We start from the raw sequence: 17222 nt of genomic DNA, 5'->3' as shown, positions 1-17222 counted from the left end.
AATTCATATCATAGTTGCACCCTTAACAGTAAAGATTCTTACTTCTAGGCTACGCCATGGTATAGCGAATCGAGGTCATTGGCGATATACCTTTTTCAGGACGAACAATGTTGAGCTGCTCGGTCAGGCTGTGCTGTCGATACGGCTACCGCCACGTGAGCTGCCTGGATACCAGGCAACCAAAAGTACCTCGTATTATTCTAGCCGATGAGACAATCAAACCATTCGCAGACTACAACTTCCTGTCGTCCACGAAACTTGAGCTACGTCTCTTTTACATCACAACAGTGGACATTCTCTTTGCCGCTGATCCCAACCGGCAAAATTGCATCTGTTGCTTGTAAAAAAAGCTCTTTGTCATCCGGTCCACAGATTGCTTGTGCCTCAGCCTTACGCCGCCAACGGCTGGAGCCCAACCATGCGCCTGCTCAATACCAAGACTCTGAATCTGGAGGAATTCTTAAACGAAGACCAAGTCAGCTATGTCATACTGTCTCATCGATGGGAGAAGGACGAGATCTCTCTACAGCAGCTGGTCGCCGGCGGTGTCGAGGACATGTTGGGCTACCAGAAAATCCAGCAATATTGTCGCATCGCGGCAGAAGCCGGCTTCCAATACGCGTGGATCGACACCTGTTGCATCGATAAGACAAGCAGTGCGGAGCTCAGCGAGGCCATCAATTCAATGTACAGATGGTACCAGAAAGCCGATATGTGCTACACCTACCTGTCCGATGTCGAGTCGGTCAATGACATTGAGACCAGTGTTTGGTTCACTCGCGGCTGGACTTTACAGGAGCTTCTGGTATTGTCTGCTCAAACTTCTAAGAATGTTCCTGTTGTTAACCATAGTTGTGTAGGCACCCAAGTATATGACCCTTTTCAATCGCCGCTGGAAACCTCTCTGTTCAAAAGAACAACTTGCACAGAAACTTTCCGAGATTACAGGCGTGCCGTATGGTGCTCTCTGTGGTACCGTGCCTCTCAGCAGTTGTTCTACTGCTCAAAGGATGGCCTGGGCTTCTAAGCGCGTGACGACTCGTCCCGAAGATCGAGCCTACTGCCTCATGGGTATCTTCGACGTCAATATGCCTTTATTATACGGCGAAGGCGAAAAGGCATTCCGAAGACTCCAGGAAGAGATAATAAGAACGACCCACGATCACTCTATATTCGCATGGAGCTGCAAGGACGCCACGGGGCCTCGGGACCTGTTGGCTACATCACCAGAGCTATTTGTTAACTGCTCTGAGGTCACTTTGCGATCTGACGCGTCAAGGCCAGAACAATACTTCATGACAAATTCCGGCCTCTCGATATCGCTCCAGATGCTGCCCTGGGCCGTGGATATCTATCTTGCGGTCCTCGAATGTACAGCCGATGCGCCCCAGCTGAAGCTCGAGCGTGCTTTAACACCCGACACTACTCGACTGGCAATTTTTCTTCATCAAACCAAACGCACTGGAGAATTCTTCCGCATGGCTATTTCGGGCCGAGAGATCTTCACCTGTAAACGAAGTGGGGTGAGGCATTGGCTGAAGACGCGCCGGATTCTGATTCTTCCATGCGCCCCGCAAGAGGCTGTTCCTTCCTCCTTGAGTCGGCTGCTGCCATATGGGTTTGTTTTTCGATCGACTCCCACTAGGATTGATCCAACAAAACCTGAAGACGGCCCTGTTGTCCTCCGTGGCAGGAATCCACCTGAATTTTGGGCCAACTCTGATCATTGGATGGTCAAACTACATCCCGGCCAGTGTGGTACCGTCGCAACGCTTGATCTGAGAGGGTTCGGACCGATGAATTGTTTGCTCAAGTTTGGCTTCGACTTTGAATTCCATCCAGTCTGCATGGTGGATACGCGTACACGAGAGCCAGAAGAACATGACGTAACAAGCGTCCTCAACAACGATGACTGGATTGACAACGGCGTTGCATTACATGGTATTGATGCCCCATTGCAGGACCTAGATATTTGGGAACGACGAGAAAGTTACGCCTTCAGGGCCCACAGGCATTTCTTCTCTTCGGTATGGATTTTCCCACTGCAGCTTCGCATCGAGTTCAGCTCGCAGTCTACTCACGTTGGACTTGACCTTCATAATGTGTATGTGAGATATTTTCCGCAAAAAGAGGTGGCCAAAGTCCAGAAAGCAAAAACAACTAAACCTAAATTTTCCTACCCATGCTTATCGAAAGAAGACGTCCTATATGAGCACGATTGAAGAGACGCACATATTGACAGGCGTTACTGTCTTCATAGGGGGGCACTTTTGCCCCTTATGACAACATGCAAGCAGCAACACGCGAAATTTTGGAGGTATATCAGGCACATATTTGATTTTCTATGAAGAAAGCATGAACCAGGAGACTTATTAGGCAGAAGGGCTCATGGCAAGCGTCCCCAAGCCCTCTAAGACATGGGTATTTCCATTTCATTACTATTGAGTAACCATGCCCAGCAAACACGGATACTTCGACACTCGCTATTATCAAACCACGTTTTCCTGACGAATTCCTTCGGACGAGAGTTTGGGCCACTTGTCTTGTCCTCCCAACACAGCAAGTTCGCTGACACAATTGCCAATGTAATCGACGGGGCATAGCCAGCAGATGCAATGACCAGAATAGAAAAGACTACGACATGGAACGAGTGACATTTGATACTCCTTTGGCAAGTGACAAGCGTCAAACGCAACCACTCAAGTCGTTCACTAAGCTCAAGAACGAAGATCAGGACTCGTAATTCATCATCCTTGATCCTCTGCTGCTTCTTATAACCTTGGATCTGTCCGGTCGAAGCTAGTGGATCTTGCACGGTTTGTCTACTTAAACCGTGAAGTCAAAGAGGTCGACTTGTAGGCCTGGAGGTCCTTGATGAAGTGTAGACGTGATACGTCTTGTCACACTGCTTGACAGTGGTAACTTGATAGAAAAAGGGGAAGCATGGGCACGATGGGGTAAAAGAACATCCCTGCGTTCAAGGTTGAAAAGCATGGAATCTCGCCGATGCAGGTGCTTTGCCCAGCCTGATCATGATTGGCGGCTGCAGTGCCAGTGATTATTGTTCTCAACCTCGTCCTTGGCTTCAGCCTCAGGCGATATCAACGACCACGGTCATTAGTTGATTCGGACGCCGCTTCTTAGCTTCACGAGAAAGCGAGACTTCTCTCCAGCATCATCTGACCGTGAGGTTTGAGAAGCCATTAGGCAAGAGATTCCCGGAAATGTTGTCCTCACGCTATGCTTCCCCGAACGGAACCTTTCCACAGACAGGGGAGCTACAGATCCCAGATAGGATCGTCAAGCGGCCGCCATAACGGGAGCGGGCAGTGGACCCCTTCCAGCCAGGCGTCTACTACAAGGTGCATCTGTTCATTTTGAAGTTCCTCGGCCTCTGCAGGCTACATTACTGACACGATGTCCCCACCTGAAGCAGTCGAGCTCCCAGTTCACGGACCTGCGAACCAACCCAATGGCAGAATGGGCAACATCGTTTCGACTCTCCAACGCCTCCTTTCAACAATCTCAACGGAGTATGGTCGCCTCAGCCTCCATTCGACGAGCGAGAGAAGGTCAAGATCGCCATAATCTGTGCTCTACCAAAAGAGGCGGATGAAGTTCTCGCTGTCTTTGACAGACCGCGCGATGGTAGGAGATGGTTCCAGAAGACAGCCCGCGATAAGCTCGCATGCACCATCCGCTTCGTCAGGAGTCACCCTGTCGTGGTGGTCCATATGCCCGGTGCAGGCAAAATCAATGCGGCGCGCGTGGCGGAACATCTCAGTACCAGCTTCTGCAATATCCAGCTTGCTTTGTTGGTCGGTATCTGTGGAGGTGTCCCAGGCGGTCCTGACGGCTCGGGAGACGTTCGTCTCGGTGACGTGATAATAAGCCAGTCGATTATTCCGTACGATGACGGCAAGCAATATCCGGGAGCATTCGAGCGGAAGCCGTCAGCCACGAGCACCTCATGGGAAGTTCGGACTGCCCTTACACAGTTAGAAATTGGGGAATATCGCGAACTCTTACAAAACAGGCTCAACGATCTACTACGTGACCTCCAGGTCCGGCATCGAAGGGTGGCATATCCTGGCATAGGACTCGACCGGCTTTTCGAACCACCCTACCTGCACAAACATCGAGATACAAGTTGCAAGACTTGTAATGCTCTATCCGATTCTGTTGCCTGTTCGGAAGCGCGCAGCTCGCCATGTTCTAGACTTGGCTGCGAAGATTGGCGTCTGGTTCGACGTCCGCCTCGATTCCTATTCCCCGACGGAAAAGAAGCACCCTCTATCCACATTGGTACCATAGGCTCGGGAGATCTGGTCATGAAGTCAGGCATTCACCGCGATGCCATTGCACAGAAGGAAGGCATCATTGCTTTCGAGATGGAAGGCGCCGGATTGATTGACCATAAATTCCCCTGTCTCGTGATCAAGGGCGTTGCCGACTACGCCGATAGCCACAAGAACGACGTTTGGCACCACTATGCAGCTGCTGCCGCCGCCTGCTGCGCCAGAGCTTTCCTGGAGAGTTTTTGGACCGAACAACCAATGGAATATCCCGGGCATGGCTTCGATCAGTGGCCTTTTCACGGCTCGCCAGAGTCAACGATGGCCTCCCATGCGTCCGAACTTCCATCGTCAGAAGATCGCACTCATCAATCGGCGGTTTGGTGTGTACCACTGCGTCGAAAGCCCGGGTTTTCAGGAAGGATCAACGAGCTTGCAGCCTTGGGGTCCATGTTCAACAACCCCGACTGCTCATCCATCTCTTTGTATGGATTGGGCGGCGTTGGCAAGACCAATCTTGCCCTAGAGTTTGCCTGGTCCCTCAGAGCGAAATCCCCTGATGTTTCTATCTTTTGGGTCCACGCGTCAGATGCCATCAATTTTGAAAATGGCTATGCAGAGATCGCTCGCCACTTAGAGATCTCTTCAATGGCAGAACTGCAAACCGACCTGAAGCATTTGGTAAAGCAACGCCTAAGTCAGGAGAACTTTGGTCCCTGGCTCCTCATCATCGATAATGTAGACGATTTTGGACGCTTTTTTGGCGACAAAGCCACCGACGCCTCCAATCGACTCTACTCCTTCGTTCCACAAAGCTCTCAAGGCTGTACCCTCATCACCACACGCTCCAAAAAGGTGGCTCTCAAGTTCAGTCGCAGCTACCATGTCGAAATCCCTTGCTTGGATCAGGAGGGCGCTCTTACGCTCCTGGAAACCTTGCTTGAGCCTTTGCCTTCTGCTCTGGACAGAACTCTCGCCTGCTCCCTTATGGATCGTCTGGATCATCTCCCTCTTGCGATTGCGCAAGCTACAGCATACATCAACCTCAACAGAATTGATGTGTCAGATTACGTGGCTTTGTTAGACGACAAGGAAGAAATGGTATTTGAATTATTGGACGAAGATTTCGAGGACGAAGTGCTAGCGCCGGAGGCCAAGAGATCCATTATTTCAACCTGGAGAATCACGTTTGAAAGCATTGCACGCCATAGTCCATTGGCTCAGGAGTACCTGGCGATAATTGCGTGCATCGACTCGAAGATTATTCCCGAGCGGCTTTTGCCACAGGGCGGTTCCCCGAAGCACAAAATAGATGCATTAGGTCTGCTAGCTGGATACTCCTTCTTGACACGAAGAGATTCGGATTCCGGTAGCAGCAAAACCTACGATATGCACAGCCTGGTCCATCTGGCGTGCCGGAGTTGGCTTCAAGATAAGTCGGCCTTGCAGACATGGGCTCCTAGGGCGCTCATTCACATGCTGGAGACCTTCCCAAAGCCCGAACACACCAACAGATCCGCCTGGTCATTGTACCTCCCCCACGCTTCTCGAATCCTGCGTTCGCCTCACATTGCTGACATGGAAAACCGCTTCGAGCTCGAGTACTTAGTTGGGCAATGTCTATTTCTAGAGGGCAAATACCGTGACGCCACAGACAAATTCAGAATTGTTGTGGGACATTGGGAGAAGATTCTCGAGCCTTTTCATCACGCCCTTCTACAGGCTTACATTCGCTTGTCTGTGGCCTTGGAACGCTGGAGTCAACTGAAAGAGTCATTGGAGTACGGCCAGAAAGCACTTCGCGGTTACACATCAACATTGCCTGCTGATGATCCCCTTATACTCAGTGCCTTTGCCAACATCGCTTCGTTGTGGCGAAGACAACACAATTGGGAAGATGCTCTCCAGTACGATCAGAAAATCATGATAGCAAGACAGAGAGTTCTCGGTGACAATCATCCAGACACATTGAGCAGTATGGCCGATTTAGCGTCGTCCTACAAAAGCATGGGCTCGCATGAAAAAGCAGAGGAACTTCTCCACCGCGTAGTGGAAGGGCAGAGATTGGCATTGGGAGGGGATGACCCAGTCTTTCTTACATCACTGGCGCGCCTCGCCTCGATTTATCGTTGTTTGGGTAAGCTTGCAGAGGCCGAGAAACTCGGATTAGACGTCCTGGAGCGGAGAAAACGAATCCTCGGGCTGTATCACCCTGAAACTCTTCGGAGCATGGCCAACTTGGGGTCCACGTGGCGCCAGCAAAAGCGATGGCAGGATGCCGAACGTATTGAAAGTGAAGTCTTGAAGTTGCGAACCAGTATTTTAGGGAGCGAAGATCCTCATACTTTGACGGCCATGGGAAACCTTGCAGCCACCTATCGCAGTCAAGGCAAATATGATAAAGCAGAAGAGCAGGACAGAAACAGGCTCGAGATTCAAAAACGGAGACTTGGGTTGTACGACCCTTCAACCCTCTCAACCTTGTGCAGCATAGCTTCGACGTACCGAAAGTCCAACCGGAGGGCCGAGGCGGACAAGATTAGCAAAGAAGTGTTGGATCACTGTCGACATGCACTGGGGGAAAAGCATCCTCAAACACTAGCATACATGGCTGAAGTTGCTTACATTCACAAGCGAGAGGGAAATATAAAAGAAGCCACTTCCCTCGCTCGACAGGTGTTAGCGGAGCGAGAACGCAAAATGGGCCCCCAAAACAAGCTGGTGCGGGAAATGAGGCATTTCCTGTCAACCTTACATCGGCAGCGTTATCAGCAGAGGGAGAGGAGAGAGTATCCGACAAGACGAGCCAATATCTCTGAGCCTATATTGCTTCAAAGGCAGGGTGCCATTACTCGACACGATCTGGTCAAAGAGACCTCAACGACAATACTGAATGTCCCAGGAAGGAGATCAGGAGTACTTCGTACGCGAACTCTCCAGTCAAAATGACAAAGTCTCTTCATTACACATTTCTGGACCATGTCTCGCTGGTTGAAGAAGCCGATCCACAAGAGATGGCGTTCAAAGAGTACGAAAGACGACTTGGCGCTTGTCTAAAGTCGCGAGCAAATAATTCAATTGCCCCTGTGCCGACATTGCCATTAATACGCTCACTACGCTATAAAAACAATTGTGTCCGCCGTTATCTAGTCCAGTTCAGCGAGGATTATTTCTAACCATATCAGGCGAGAGACGACCGGTGTCTCTAGGTCTAGTAAAGCAGGCATCCGGTCTCTGGTCGATGGTTTACCGTAGGTGCCCAAATTCGGGGCCTTTGCGATATGAACTGCGTCTATCGTCCGGGATTGACGGAATCCTCTAGCGTTCTAAGTGACGGTTTGCCGCCGCGACGAGGGCTGCTCCTGAAGCAATGGGCTCTGCTCGTGTGGCGCCAGGTGGGAATGTGTGTGCGAGACGACTGATGAGGTGCGAGAGCGAGTCCAAGTGTTCCACCCTTCGAAATCTGCAGGAGTCGCACAATGTTGTTTGCCTTGTTTGGCCAGCCTCTGGTCCCTAACCGCGAAACAGATGGCCATGACGATCAAGATGATCTGCATTGTCCCGACGAGCACGTAGACGATCCACGCACTCCAGCCCTTCAAACCGACTCGGATCATCATATTGATCCCGAAAATCCAAGTGTACTGGCCGATGATATCAAGTGGTCAGCTTGCAAAGCACATGGTGACGAGCAACAGCGAAGGAGAAGACCTACGGGAGCAGTGAGGCAGATAGACACTGGGCTGAGACTTCCCAGATGTCCTAAATGCCATGTGGTCCGAACCTGGGGGATCCACTGGATACATGCAAAGACTGCCACAGCGATGCCCAGAATGTCTGCCCACGCCTGAGCATGCCAAGGGAAGCGGTGCAAAATGATGGCCGACACCAGGAGGACGGCAAATGCGAAGCTGCAGGCGGCAATAAGGACCTTCCACGCCCGCTTCGCTCGCCGGAACGTACGGTCGGGCCCTGAGAGTGATGGTCTACGCCCGTGCAACTCTGCGTCGGCCTCTTCTTCCGAGTAGTAGACGTACATGAACATGCTAGACGGGGGGTCAGCCAAGCCCCGCAGCAGGAGGCAAGGAAGAATTGGTTTTGCGGGTATCAAGACTACTTACACGGTCCAAAAGCATGCGATGCCAAAGATGACCTGGAGCATCCCAAGCAAGCCACTGATACAGGCGAAGCGCGTGTTGGTTCTGCAGCAACCGATGTCGACTGCGCTAGAGGGAAGCATCATGATGTTACCGACGGCACACACGCCTGACAGGGAGCCAAGGAGGATATAGTATGTCGACAAGCCCTCTGCGGATCTGCGTGAGATGATACGGCCCCATTGAGGAATGTAACAGATGAGCAGCCATGCCATCAACGAGCTGAGAGGTATAGGGTTAGTATTGATTTACCTTGGATTTGCATCTCTCGACGAACAGACGGATAGACAAACATATAGAGCAGCATTGGGAAGCATACCAGGAAACGACGAATTGGGTGATGGAAGGCTTAGCGAGGTCCTTGCATTGGTCGGGTTCCACCATCCGAGTCGGTGGGGGATCCATCTTTACACAAATGGAGCTTCGAGTCGAAGGGGCTCGGAGCGACGGGGGCTAATTCAACAAAACACACTCGATAAGTCCACGGCCACAGCAGGGACTATAGACAAGCCAAAGATCCCCGGAACGAGGAATAAAAAGGGTGAGCAAAAGCAATCAACGTAAAATCCCCGAGAAACAGAGAGAGGTGTAGAAGGGGGAGGAAGCGAATAACCCTGATAAGAGAAGCTGGAAGCCTTGTGTGCCGCATCTGATCGACTATGACGAAAAGTGCTTTAGAAGCAGGTGGCGGTCCGGTTGGCTGGCATTCTTCGCGTGTGTTAATGGATGAATATACTAGGGTACCTAGGTATGCATATATCGTCATCGTGGTGATCTCCTGGTTTGAACACATGCGGTGTAGCTTGACTGAAGCCCGTATTTGTAGGGACATGCATCGAAGATCAATGTCCGCTATTGAACGGAAGGACTGCGGTCTGGAATTCAGGCCGAATAGCAGCATTCTGTGGTCTTTCCAAGCTGTTGCAGTTAGAAAGGCCGGGCCTGGCAGCCTTAGGCGTCGTCGTCCTCCTACGCCGATCTGGTTTCTCGCTTCAGCGTGTGCCCCAGGTCAAGCCTGCTGTTGATTGGGTGTGACTATAGCACGAAGGAGCTGGACGGACAAGCGAAAAGTTGAAGGCGACTCTCTCTTGTGGCATTCACTGTGTAGCGCCCATCTGACTGTCTGGTAGTTCCGGGCTCTCGCATATCCTAGTATGGCTCACATGGTGTATGCTTGGTTACTTGCCGTGGTGATTTTGTAAGAAGAAAGCAGTTGATGGATGCAGGACGAAGGGGATATTATTATGGACTTCGCCGGCCTTTTGGGCTAGTAACCAACTGGCCTGCGGATGTCAATCCCCCGTCATTTTCTGTACTAAGGTACCTACCTACTGTAAGTAGTCAGCTAGGTAGGTACAACGTCACTGGTAACTTGTACCTTGTAACTATTATTTTGTCTTGGGACTGCCAGTGCGCTGTGACTTTTTTGTCTTCCTAATCTGCAACCCGATTGCGCTGCTGCTTCTCCTAACCATGAGAGAAGGCAGTCTTCTTCAATCTTGGTCCCGATGATTCCAATGCCCTCCTCAAGGAGGGGTGGCTTATACGAGCACGCCATCGAACCCCTTTTGGCGACATTCAACCTCAACCGCCGCACCCCCCTCCTGCTTCTTTCGCTCTTTTGCACCTTCGCCCTGTTCGCATGGTACAGATCGGCCCATGATGGATCAGTACCGCTTTTGCACAGCGACTACGGCGCGTACGGGCGCAAGAGGGGGTTTGACGGAACATGGGACTACCGCAGGGACGCCGAGAACTTGATGCTGGACGCGCAGCAATGCGACCAGGCCTTTCCCGGGCTGTTCGAGGAGGTCGAGAGGCCCGTCAACGAGAGGATGCATAATCCAATCACCATTGAAGAGATCGATGCGATGCCAATGCAGAATGGTTATGTCCGCGCCATGATCTATAATCAACAGGTATGTACCCTTTGGCGTGTTACCGTCACCAACTACTTCTGATGCTGGTACAGCTCTATATTATTGCGAAAGCAGGAGGCATCTACTCGCGCGAGATTGCCACCCTTCATGCCTTATACCGCGCCATTCTCACGTCCCCGGAGCCCCTACCCAACATCGAGTTCGCATTCAACACCGACGATCGGATACCCTCCGTCCCCTTGTGGGGCTACGCTCGCCGCGCAGAAGACACACACATCTGGCTCATTCCGGACTTTGGATACTGGTCCTGGCCCGAGACGAAAGTGGGCTCGATGCGCGAAGTGCAGATGAAGGCCGCCCTGACGGAGGAAGTCGAGGGATGGCGCTGGGGCAGGAAAGCCGGCAAACTTCTTTGGCGCGGCGCAACCATGGGGCTGGAACTTCGCGAAAGATTCATTCAGATGACGGCCGACAAACCCTGGGCGGATGTCAAGGCGCTGAACTGGCACGACACCGAGTCCATGACCCACGACCTCAAGTCTATGGCCGAGCACTGCCAGTACAAGTACCTCGCGCACACCGAGGGCAACTCGTACTCTGGACGTCTGAAGTACCTCCAGGCGTGCAAATCCGTCGTGGTCGCGCACAAGATGGACTGGATCCAACATCACCACCCGCTCATGCGGTCCAGTGGGCCGCAGCAGAACTATCTCGAGGTCGAGCGCAGCTTCGAGGACCTGGAGAAGAAGATATCCTGGCTGCAGAACCACGACAAGGAAGCGGAGCGCATCGCGGCCAACAGCGTCAAGACGTTCCGCGAGCAGTATCTCACCCCGGCGGCCGAGGTCTGCTATTGGCGCAAGGTCATCCATGGCTGGGCCCAGGTGAGTTTTGAGCCCGAGTTCTTCAAAGTCGTCAACGGCTCCTCGGTCTGGAGGGGTTTGCCCGTCGAGTCGTATCTGTTGGAGCGCAGGTTGGAGTGGGATCCCTATTAGAAGTGAGGGATTTACTTGTTACCCTTTTAGCCAGAATTGCGTGTTCCAGATGGGTGGGAGTCGAGAGACTGGCTGGTTTGACGACATCCAACGTTTTTTGAAGGATTTGTTCGCACCTCACGACACCCGGAGCATTTGTAATGTACATATAAATCTAGTCCGGTAGGACCATACTATGCTGAATATACTCGGCATATAAACAAGCATATTTATAGTAAACCTGGAAGCCTCTCACATTTTGAGGTCCCAGATTTTCGTGGAACTTTCTCGCACCTATAATCGGTGCTGGCAAGGACTGCTTCACCAGATCCGCAACGTGAAACTCGATACCGATTTCCAGTACCTAGCTCGCTAGGTAGCTAGCCCTGTAGGATCTGCACAGGAAAACATGATTAGAATGTCTTGTTTGTCTACCTTGACGATTTTCAATACAAACTATGTGCCGTGGGTTAGTATACATATTTACACTACTTGCCATGCCACCATGTTCTTGAGGAGATTTCGCGGCCCCCATATCTCCCCTTTCATGAACCGTTGGACTTCCACCTCGTCGGCATAACGATCAATCTCATTCACGTTCTCGCCTTGTATCTCTGGCCCTCCTGCACCATCCTTTGGCGTCACAGAATGCTTCTCGTCCAGCAGAATCCTCTCCTGCCTTCGTTCCCTTTCCCTCGCCATCCGTGCCTTCCACTTCAACTCGCCGACTTTCCATCCCCTGACCACCCACAAGCACAGTCCTGCACCGATGTACATGAAGGCTGTGAAGATCTGGGGCGGGAGGTAAATCCAACTCTCTGTGTTCTTCCGTCGAAGTTCCAAAGCGATTGCCTCCGCACATGTCGTGGGTGGCACCATGATCAGCCATGTCAGTGACAACCCAGCAGGGAGATCCTGGAGTCCCAGTACCTCGGCACCGACGGGGGCAATGGTCGTCCAGAAAGTCCCTGCTAAAGCCCCACCAACGATAGCGAAGAAACATAACAGACCCATCGGAGACGAGACGGTTTCGGCTGGGATCCAGAAGGCGAAGCAGAAAACGCCACACAGGAAACTGAGGAAGGCGGCAAGGTTGATGCGACCCCAGCGGTCGGAAGATAGACCGATGAAAGGCCGGCCAAGCATTTGGCCCAAGTTCAAGATTGCTCCAAGCACCGAGCCTTGTTTCGCACTCAGTCCGATGGATCGCGCGTAGGCGGGCAGTGAGAAGAGCAAGATTGTGTAACCGAACATGCTGAACCAAGACCAGCCTTGAACAAGCAGAAACTCGGGTTTGCCGAGGATTTTGGTGTCGAATCCCTTGTGGCGCGCTCCGGTTTGTTTGTTGCGGTCACGGATGAGGTTTGACGCTGTCAAATTGACCGCGAAAGAACAGATTCCCAAGATGCGAAAGGCCCAGGGAAGGCCCATTGTATCAATGATCTGCTGAGTGGCGAGAGAGTACATCAAGCCGCCGAGGCCGGAGCCTGCCGCAGCAATCGAATTTGCCACGCTGCGTTTCGTGGTGAACCATTGTGGTATGATCCCGACGGAGCCCACAAACAAAAAGCCCATGCCCCAGCCAAAGCAGAATCCCTGAGATAGGATGATCTGGTATTTCTGCTTGGCAAAGCTAGCGCCAATAAGGGAGAGAGTTTCAAAGAAGACGCCCAGATGTAGGCAAACTTTGGAGCCGTAGAGGTGGATGACGCGTGTGGCTAGAGGCGCAATGAACATGGCCTGGGAGATGGAGAGGCCGCCGATGAAGGCATAGGCCAGAGCGGATGTGTTCGGGAAATAGTCATGGTTTAGGTAGTAAGAGAGGAAAACGCCGTACGACGAGTTGATTCCCCAGGTGTGTGCTATTTACCAATATGTTAGCGATTGGTGTTATGGTGAGGTGGTTCGAGGTGGTAGAATGCTTTGACCCCGGATTGCGTGATGGTGCTAATCTCAGATCTCTCGTACTCGATACTTAGCCGCATACCCCAGATTTGATCTCAAAATTGAGTTTGACCAGCACACAGAGATTTGGGAGTTGAAAATCGGTCACATTAACAGGGAAAGAAGACATGCTCACCATTAATGAAGAAGTTACAAGCCACGCATACCCAGCCATATCCGCCGTCTGGAGGGGGTTCGTCTAACTTCGGGAGAGTGGAAGGGCTCTCCTCAATATCGACTGTCTTTTCGGATTCGTTTTCATCACGAGGGCGGATCTCTTGCGGACTGCCGCGAGGTTCAGCAACATCGATGGGCACCGTGTCTGCCATCTTCCCTCTCCTTTGTCAAGAAACATGAAAAGAAAAGGCAGAGACACAGAGAAAGGGAATTCGGAGGAGGGCCGGGCGAGGAGTCGATCACATTTTGCAGGGCACTGACAAACTTCTGCTGGAGGAAGCCTTCGAACAAGCCGAGCCATGTCCGGGGCATTTGCCGACTCTGTAAGGGGGTTTGTTTGTGTGCGAGATGCGACGTCGGGCTTGACTAAGAGATTCGATGATTGGGCGGAGGTCGAATTCCCATGTACATAATACGCCTTTGGATAGCGTCGGATGTACGCAGGGCGGAGTAGTCCGTACAGCGAGAGGCCGATCTTGGGGATACATGATGGTCACCACCAGTATCTCGTACCTAAGCACCTAGGCAGTTAACCGTCGTGCGGAGAATGAGAGCGGAGATGGAGGACCTGACCATGCCGCTTCTTCCGATCAAGATGGATATGGAGCTGATGTTGTTCCCTTTCGAACAGGTGTGCGCAGGTGCGGTCTTCTGGCAAAGAGACTGCACACTTCACAGGCATCCATCATCGTGGTATTGCCACGATTGTTCTCAAGTTTGGGGATTGATGAAGAAGAGATCGAGAGCAGCAGCGTGAGACTGGCGAAAGGGAGTTTTGTATTAATGGGATTGGTGTCTGGTGGTGTTGGTGGTGTCGGTGGTAGTACGGCGGTTGATGCCCAGCGCAGGTGGAGCCATGATCTGCGGTTGGTTGTCGTCTCAACCGCGCAGCCCAAACAAAAAAACCGGCTGCGGTCAGAGTCGCAATCGCACTCACTGTCGCTGATACCGCATCATCTATTGCTTTCGTCGCTGAAGTCTATCTGTTATATGTGCTTTAATGTCCTCGATGCTGATCCAGTCCTCATTTTGGTTATACTTTGACGCACACCTTTCCTGATACCGCAGTCTTGCTTAATAGATCAGTTGCAAAGTTGGGCATCAAGATCCCTACACCTGTCAAATCGATGCATATGCGGTGAACCCATCTCAGTTCGAACTTCAACAAAAAACACACAAAAATGTTTCACAAAAGAAGCAGCCTGGGCGGCAGAAAAGTCTCTCCGCCCCAACCTACATGCATGACTGCTGAACAGAAATGTAGGTGTCACTTTGAACTTCACCCGTTCCTTGCTGCAGTTGTTCTTCGAGCCCAAGAAGATGCCTCCACGAGAGCCTACCTTCGCATCAAAGTACTCACATAGACTTCCAGCTTCCTATCTCGACAGTCTCAGAAACAATCGGCCCGCGAGACCAACCGGTTCAAGACCTGCGCCATTCTCACCCAGAAATTATGGCTCCTCAACGTCCCAATCTTCGCTGGCGCGCTCCGACTCAGCTCCAACTACCGGCTCAAAGCATGGAGATATTCTAGATGATTGCGGAGACGAGCCTCCAACTGTACAAAAGTCCTTTTCTTTCTCTTCTACCTCCAAAGGCCGACCTCTTGCTCAACCTCCGGACAATGACCGACCAATCTTGAACGGAAGGAAAGTTTCCCCGACTGCTATTGTCCAAGTCCCCACAATTGCACACGAAGGAGGATATGTCGAATCTACTACGCGTAGGTTGGAAAAAGAGGAGGCACATAGTATACGGGAAGCGTTGGAGCGCATCGACCAAAAAGATGAAGAACGAAGGATTTACGAGGCCGCCAAAGACGAGGCTGCTGAATTGGTCTGGAAGCACCAATACCCCAAAGCTGCAGAAGAGGAAAAGGTAGCTCCATATCGAAACCCGGACCTGAAGGCTAGAGAGAAGCGGCAGAGTAGTGGACACCGTCAGGTCAGTGGTTCCAGGAAAGTCTCCTTTCCAACTCCGGACAACAAGATATACGAAGAACCAGAACCCGAGGAGGAAATCTCAAGAGTATCCATTCCGCCTCCGAGTGTCGACCTTCCTCTGAGGGCAAAGTCACGCAACAAACTCCCTTGGCTGAGAACGAAAGGTCCTGAAAAGGCAGATGATCCAGCCCAGGTTCCCCAGGGTAAGAAGTTCGACCGTTTCGAGATTCACAGAAATCCACCAACCCAGTCCCGTAAAGCCGAGTACACGGAGAACACACCACCGCGGACACCGGCCGTCGATGTGATTGAGGAAGTTGACACACCCAATTCCACCGGCACTTTGGAGATTCGCAGTGAAGAAATTCGAGCAGCTACAAGTATGAAGAGGAAAGACCGGAGTCCTAATCTTCCCACGCCTACCGCCGTCAGTGATCAACTTGGTCGACCTATTGTCAGCTTCAATCCGACATGGAAACGTCCTAGTGACTCACCGAGGACAAGCGAGGACGTCGAAAGACCGGTCGTGAAGCTGACAGAGTCACCTGCAATGCGACCGTTGCCGAAGCCATTTACCACCGTACCAGAAGTCTCGGTATCTGCTCCAGTCATACCTACGATCAATATCCCAGATGACGGGCCAGTGATCCCAGTCATCAATGTCCAGGAAGACGACGTCTCTCCCACAATCCCGATAATCAATCTCCCAAATCAATCACATGGTGCTCCGAAACCTTCCAGACCTTTACCAAAGCACTCATCATCTGCACCGACGAAATCCGGCAGCACCGTGGTTAAAACACCATCACAGCGTCTTCCTTGGCTTTCATCTCGACAATCCATGCCCACTGTGTCTTGTTCGAGCTGTGCGCTCCCCATTTCTGGTCGCATCGTGACAGCCTCGGGTTCCAATTCCCGCGATCTTAAGGCGCGCTTCCACCCCGAATGCTTCACTTGTCACCACTGTGCGACCCCCCTTGAATGTGTGTCCTTCTACCCGGAGCCAGACTCGTCGCGCCTCTCCCGTCTCGGCATCTCCTCCACATCCGACGCGGATCCCGCCAACCCTCCAGCTCTCACGCCAGATCAACTTACACTTCTCGAGAAAGACCCCTTGAGATTCTTCTGCCACCTCGACTTCCACGAGTTCTTCTCCCCGCGCTGCCGAAGCTGCAAAACCCCCATTGAAGGAGAAATCGTGATTGCGTGCGGCCAAAGTTATCACGTCGACCACTTTTTCTGTGCCGAATGCGGAGATCCGTTCTCGTCTAGCACACCCTTCGTGGAAGGCAATGACGGATATGCCTATTGTGTGCGGTGCCACACGAAACGCACGTCCGCCCGGTGCCGTGGCTGCAAACTCGCCATCCTGGACGAGATCACGGTCGAGGCATTGGGCGGCAAGTGGCATGGAGACTGTTTCGTGTGCTACGAATGTAGTGGTGGATTCGGCGACGAAGGGAGGTTCTTCGTCAGAGAAGTGCATGTCGAGCCCACGGACAAGGAGAAGAGGAAGGGCGTTATGAGGAAAGTGGAGGAACGCGCCGTTTGCGGCGGGTGCGAAGAGAGGAGGTTGAAGGCTTGAACCGGAATCGTGCATCTTCGTGACCCCAGGAGACAAGGAACGGAGGACTGAGGACGGAGCATTGGACAAAAAGGGGCAGGGAGGCTATCTTTTGCTGGAGATCCGGACGTTGATGTCGATGGAAAGGCGAAATGGTTAACTCGTGTTCAGGTGTGGATGGGGAGTGAGGAATCTTGACTACCTGGCCAGGTATTATTGTGCCCACGCTTCTACGCGGGACGAAGTGCAGGAATGCGAATCGGAGTTGTGACTTGATTCTCTCCCTTG

At 52.0% G+C, this 17222-nt stretch overlaps 6 protein-coding genes across 6 annotated transcripts; 4 read left to right on the top strand and 2 right to left on the bottom strand.

The window, feature by feature from the left end:
* Positions 1-418: 418 nt before the first annotated feature.
* Z520_09078 (uncharacterized protein) lies at positions 419-2222 on the top strand (the record flags this gene model as incomplete). The annotated part of the gene is made up of 2 exons (XM_016779574.1): positions 419-805; positions 861-2222. The coding sequence occupies 2 exons, from the start codon at positions 419-421 to the stop codon at positions 2220-2222; spliced, it is 1749 nt and encodes a 582-aa protein (XP_016629285.1).
* A 1018-nt stretch (positions 2223-3240) lies between these two features.
* Positions 3241-7244, top strand: Z520_09077 (uncharacterized protein; the record flags this gene model as incomplete). Its single annotated transcript, XM_016779573.1, has 2 exons — positions 3241-3362; positions 3434-7244. The coding sequence occupies 2 exons, from the start codon at positions 3241-3243 to the stop codon at positions 7242-7244; spliced, it is 3933 nt and encodes a 1310-aa protein (XP_016629284.1).
* A 377-nt stretch (positions 7245-7621) lies between these two features.
* Positions 7622-8857, bottom strand: Z520_09076 (uncharacterized protein; the record flags this gene model as incomplete). The annotated part of the gene is made up of 4 exons (XM_016779572.1): positions 7622-7939; positions 8011-8341; positions 8417-8674; positions 8772-8857. The coding sequence occupies 4 exons, from the start codon at positions 8855-8857 to the stop codon at positions 7622-7624; spliced, it is 993 nt and encodes a 330-aa protein (XP_016629283.1).
* Positions 8858-9969: 1112 nt separating this feature from the next.
* Z520_09075 (uncharacterized protein) lies at positions 9970-11327 on the top strand (the record flags this gene model as incomplete). Its single annotated transcript, XM_016779571.1, has 2 exons — positions 9970-10371; positions 10425-11327. The coding sequence occupies 2 exons, from the start codon at positions 9970-9972 to the stop codon at positions 11325-11327; spliced, it is 1305 nt and encodes a 434-aa protein (XP_016629282.1).
* A 462-nt stretch (positions 11328-11789) lies between these two features.
* Z520_09074 (uncharacterized protein) lies at positions 11790-13579 on the bottom strand (the record flags this gene model as incomplete). Its single annotated transcript, XM_016779570.1, has 2 exons — positions 11790-13168; positions 13387-13579. The coding sequence occupies 2 exons, from the start codon at positions 13577-13579 to the stop codon at positions 11790-11792; spliced, it is 1572 nt and encodes a 523-aa protein (XP_016629281.1).
* A 1168-nt stretch (positions 13580-14747) lies between these two features.
* Z520_09073 (uncharacterized protein) lies at positions 14748-16955 on the top strand (the record flags this gene model as incomplete). Its single annotated transcript, XM_016779569.1, has 1 exon — positions 14748-16955. The coding sequence occupies one exon, from the start codon at positions 14748-14750 to the stop codon at positions 16953-16955; it is 2208 nt and encodes a 735-aa protein (XP_016629280.1).
* Between the last annotated feature and the right edge of the window lie 267 nt (positions 16956-17222).

Source organism: Fonsecaea multimorphosa (genome assembly GCF_000836435.1).
Source record: "Fonsecaea multimorphosa CBS 102226 unplaced genomic scaffold supercont1.22, whole genome shotgun sequence".
Lineage (NCBI taxonomy): Eukaryota > Fungi > Ascomycota > Eurotiomycetes > Chaetothyriales > Herpotrichiellaceae > Fonsecaea > Fonsecaea multimorphosa.
The sequence above is the reverse complement of the archived record's forward strand: the minus strand, read 5'-3'. Positions and strand labels throughout refer to the sequence as shown.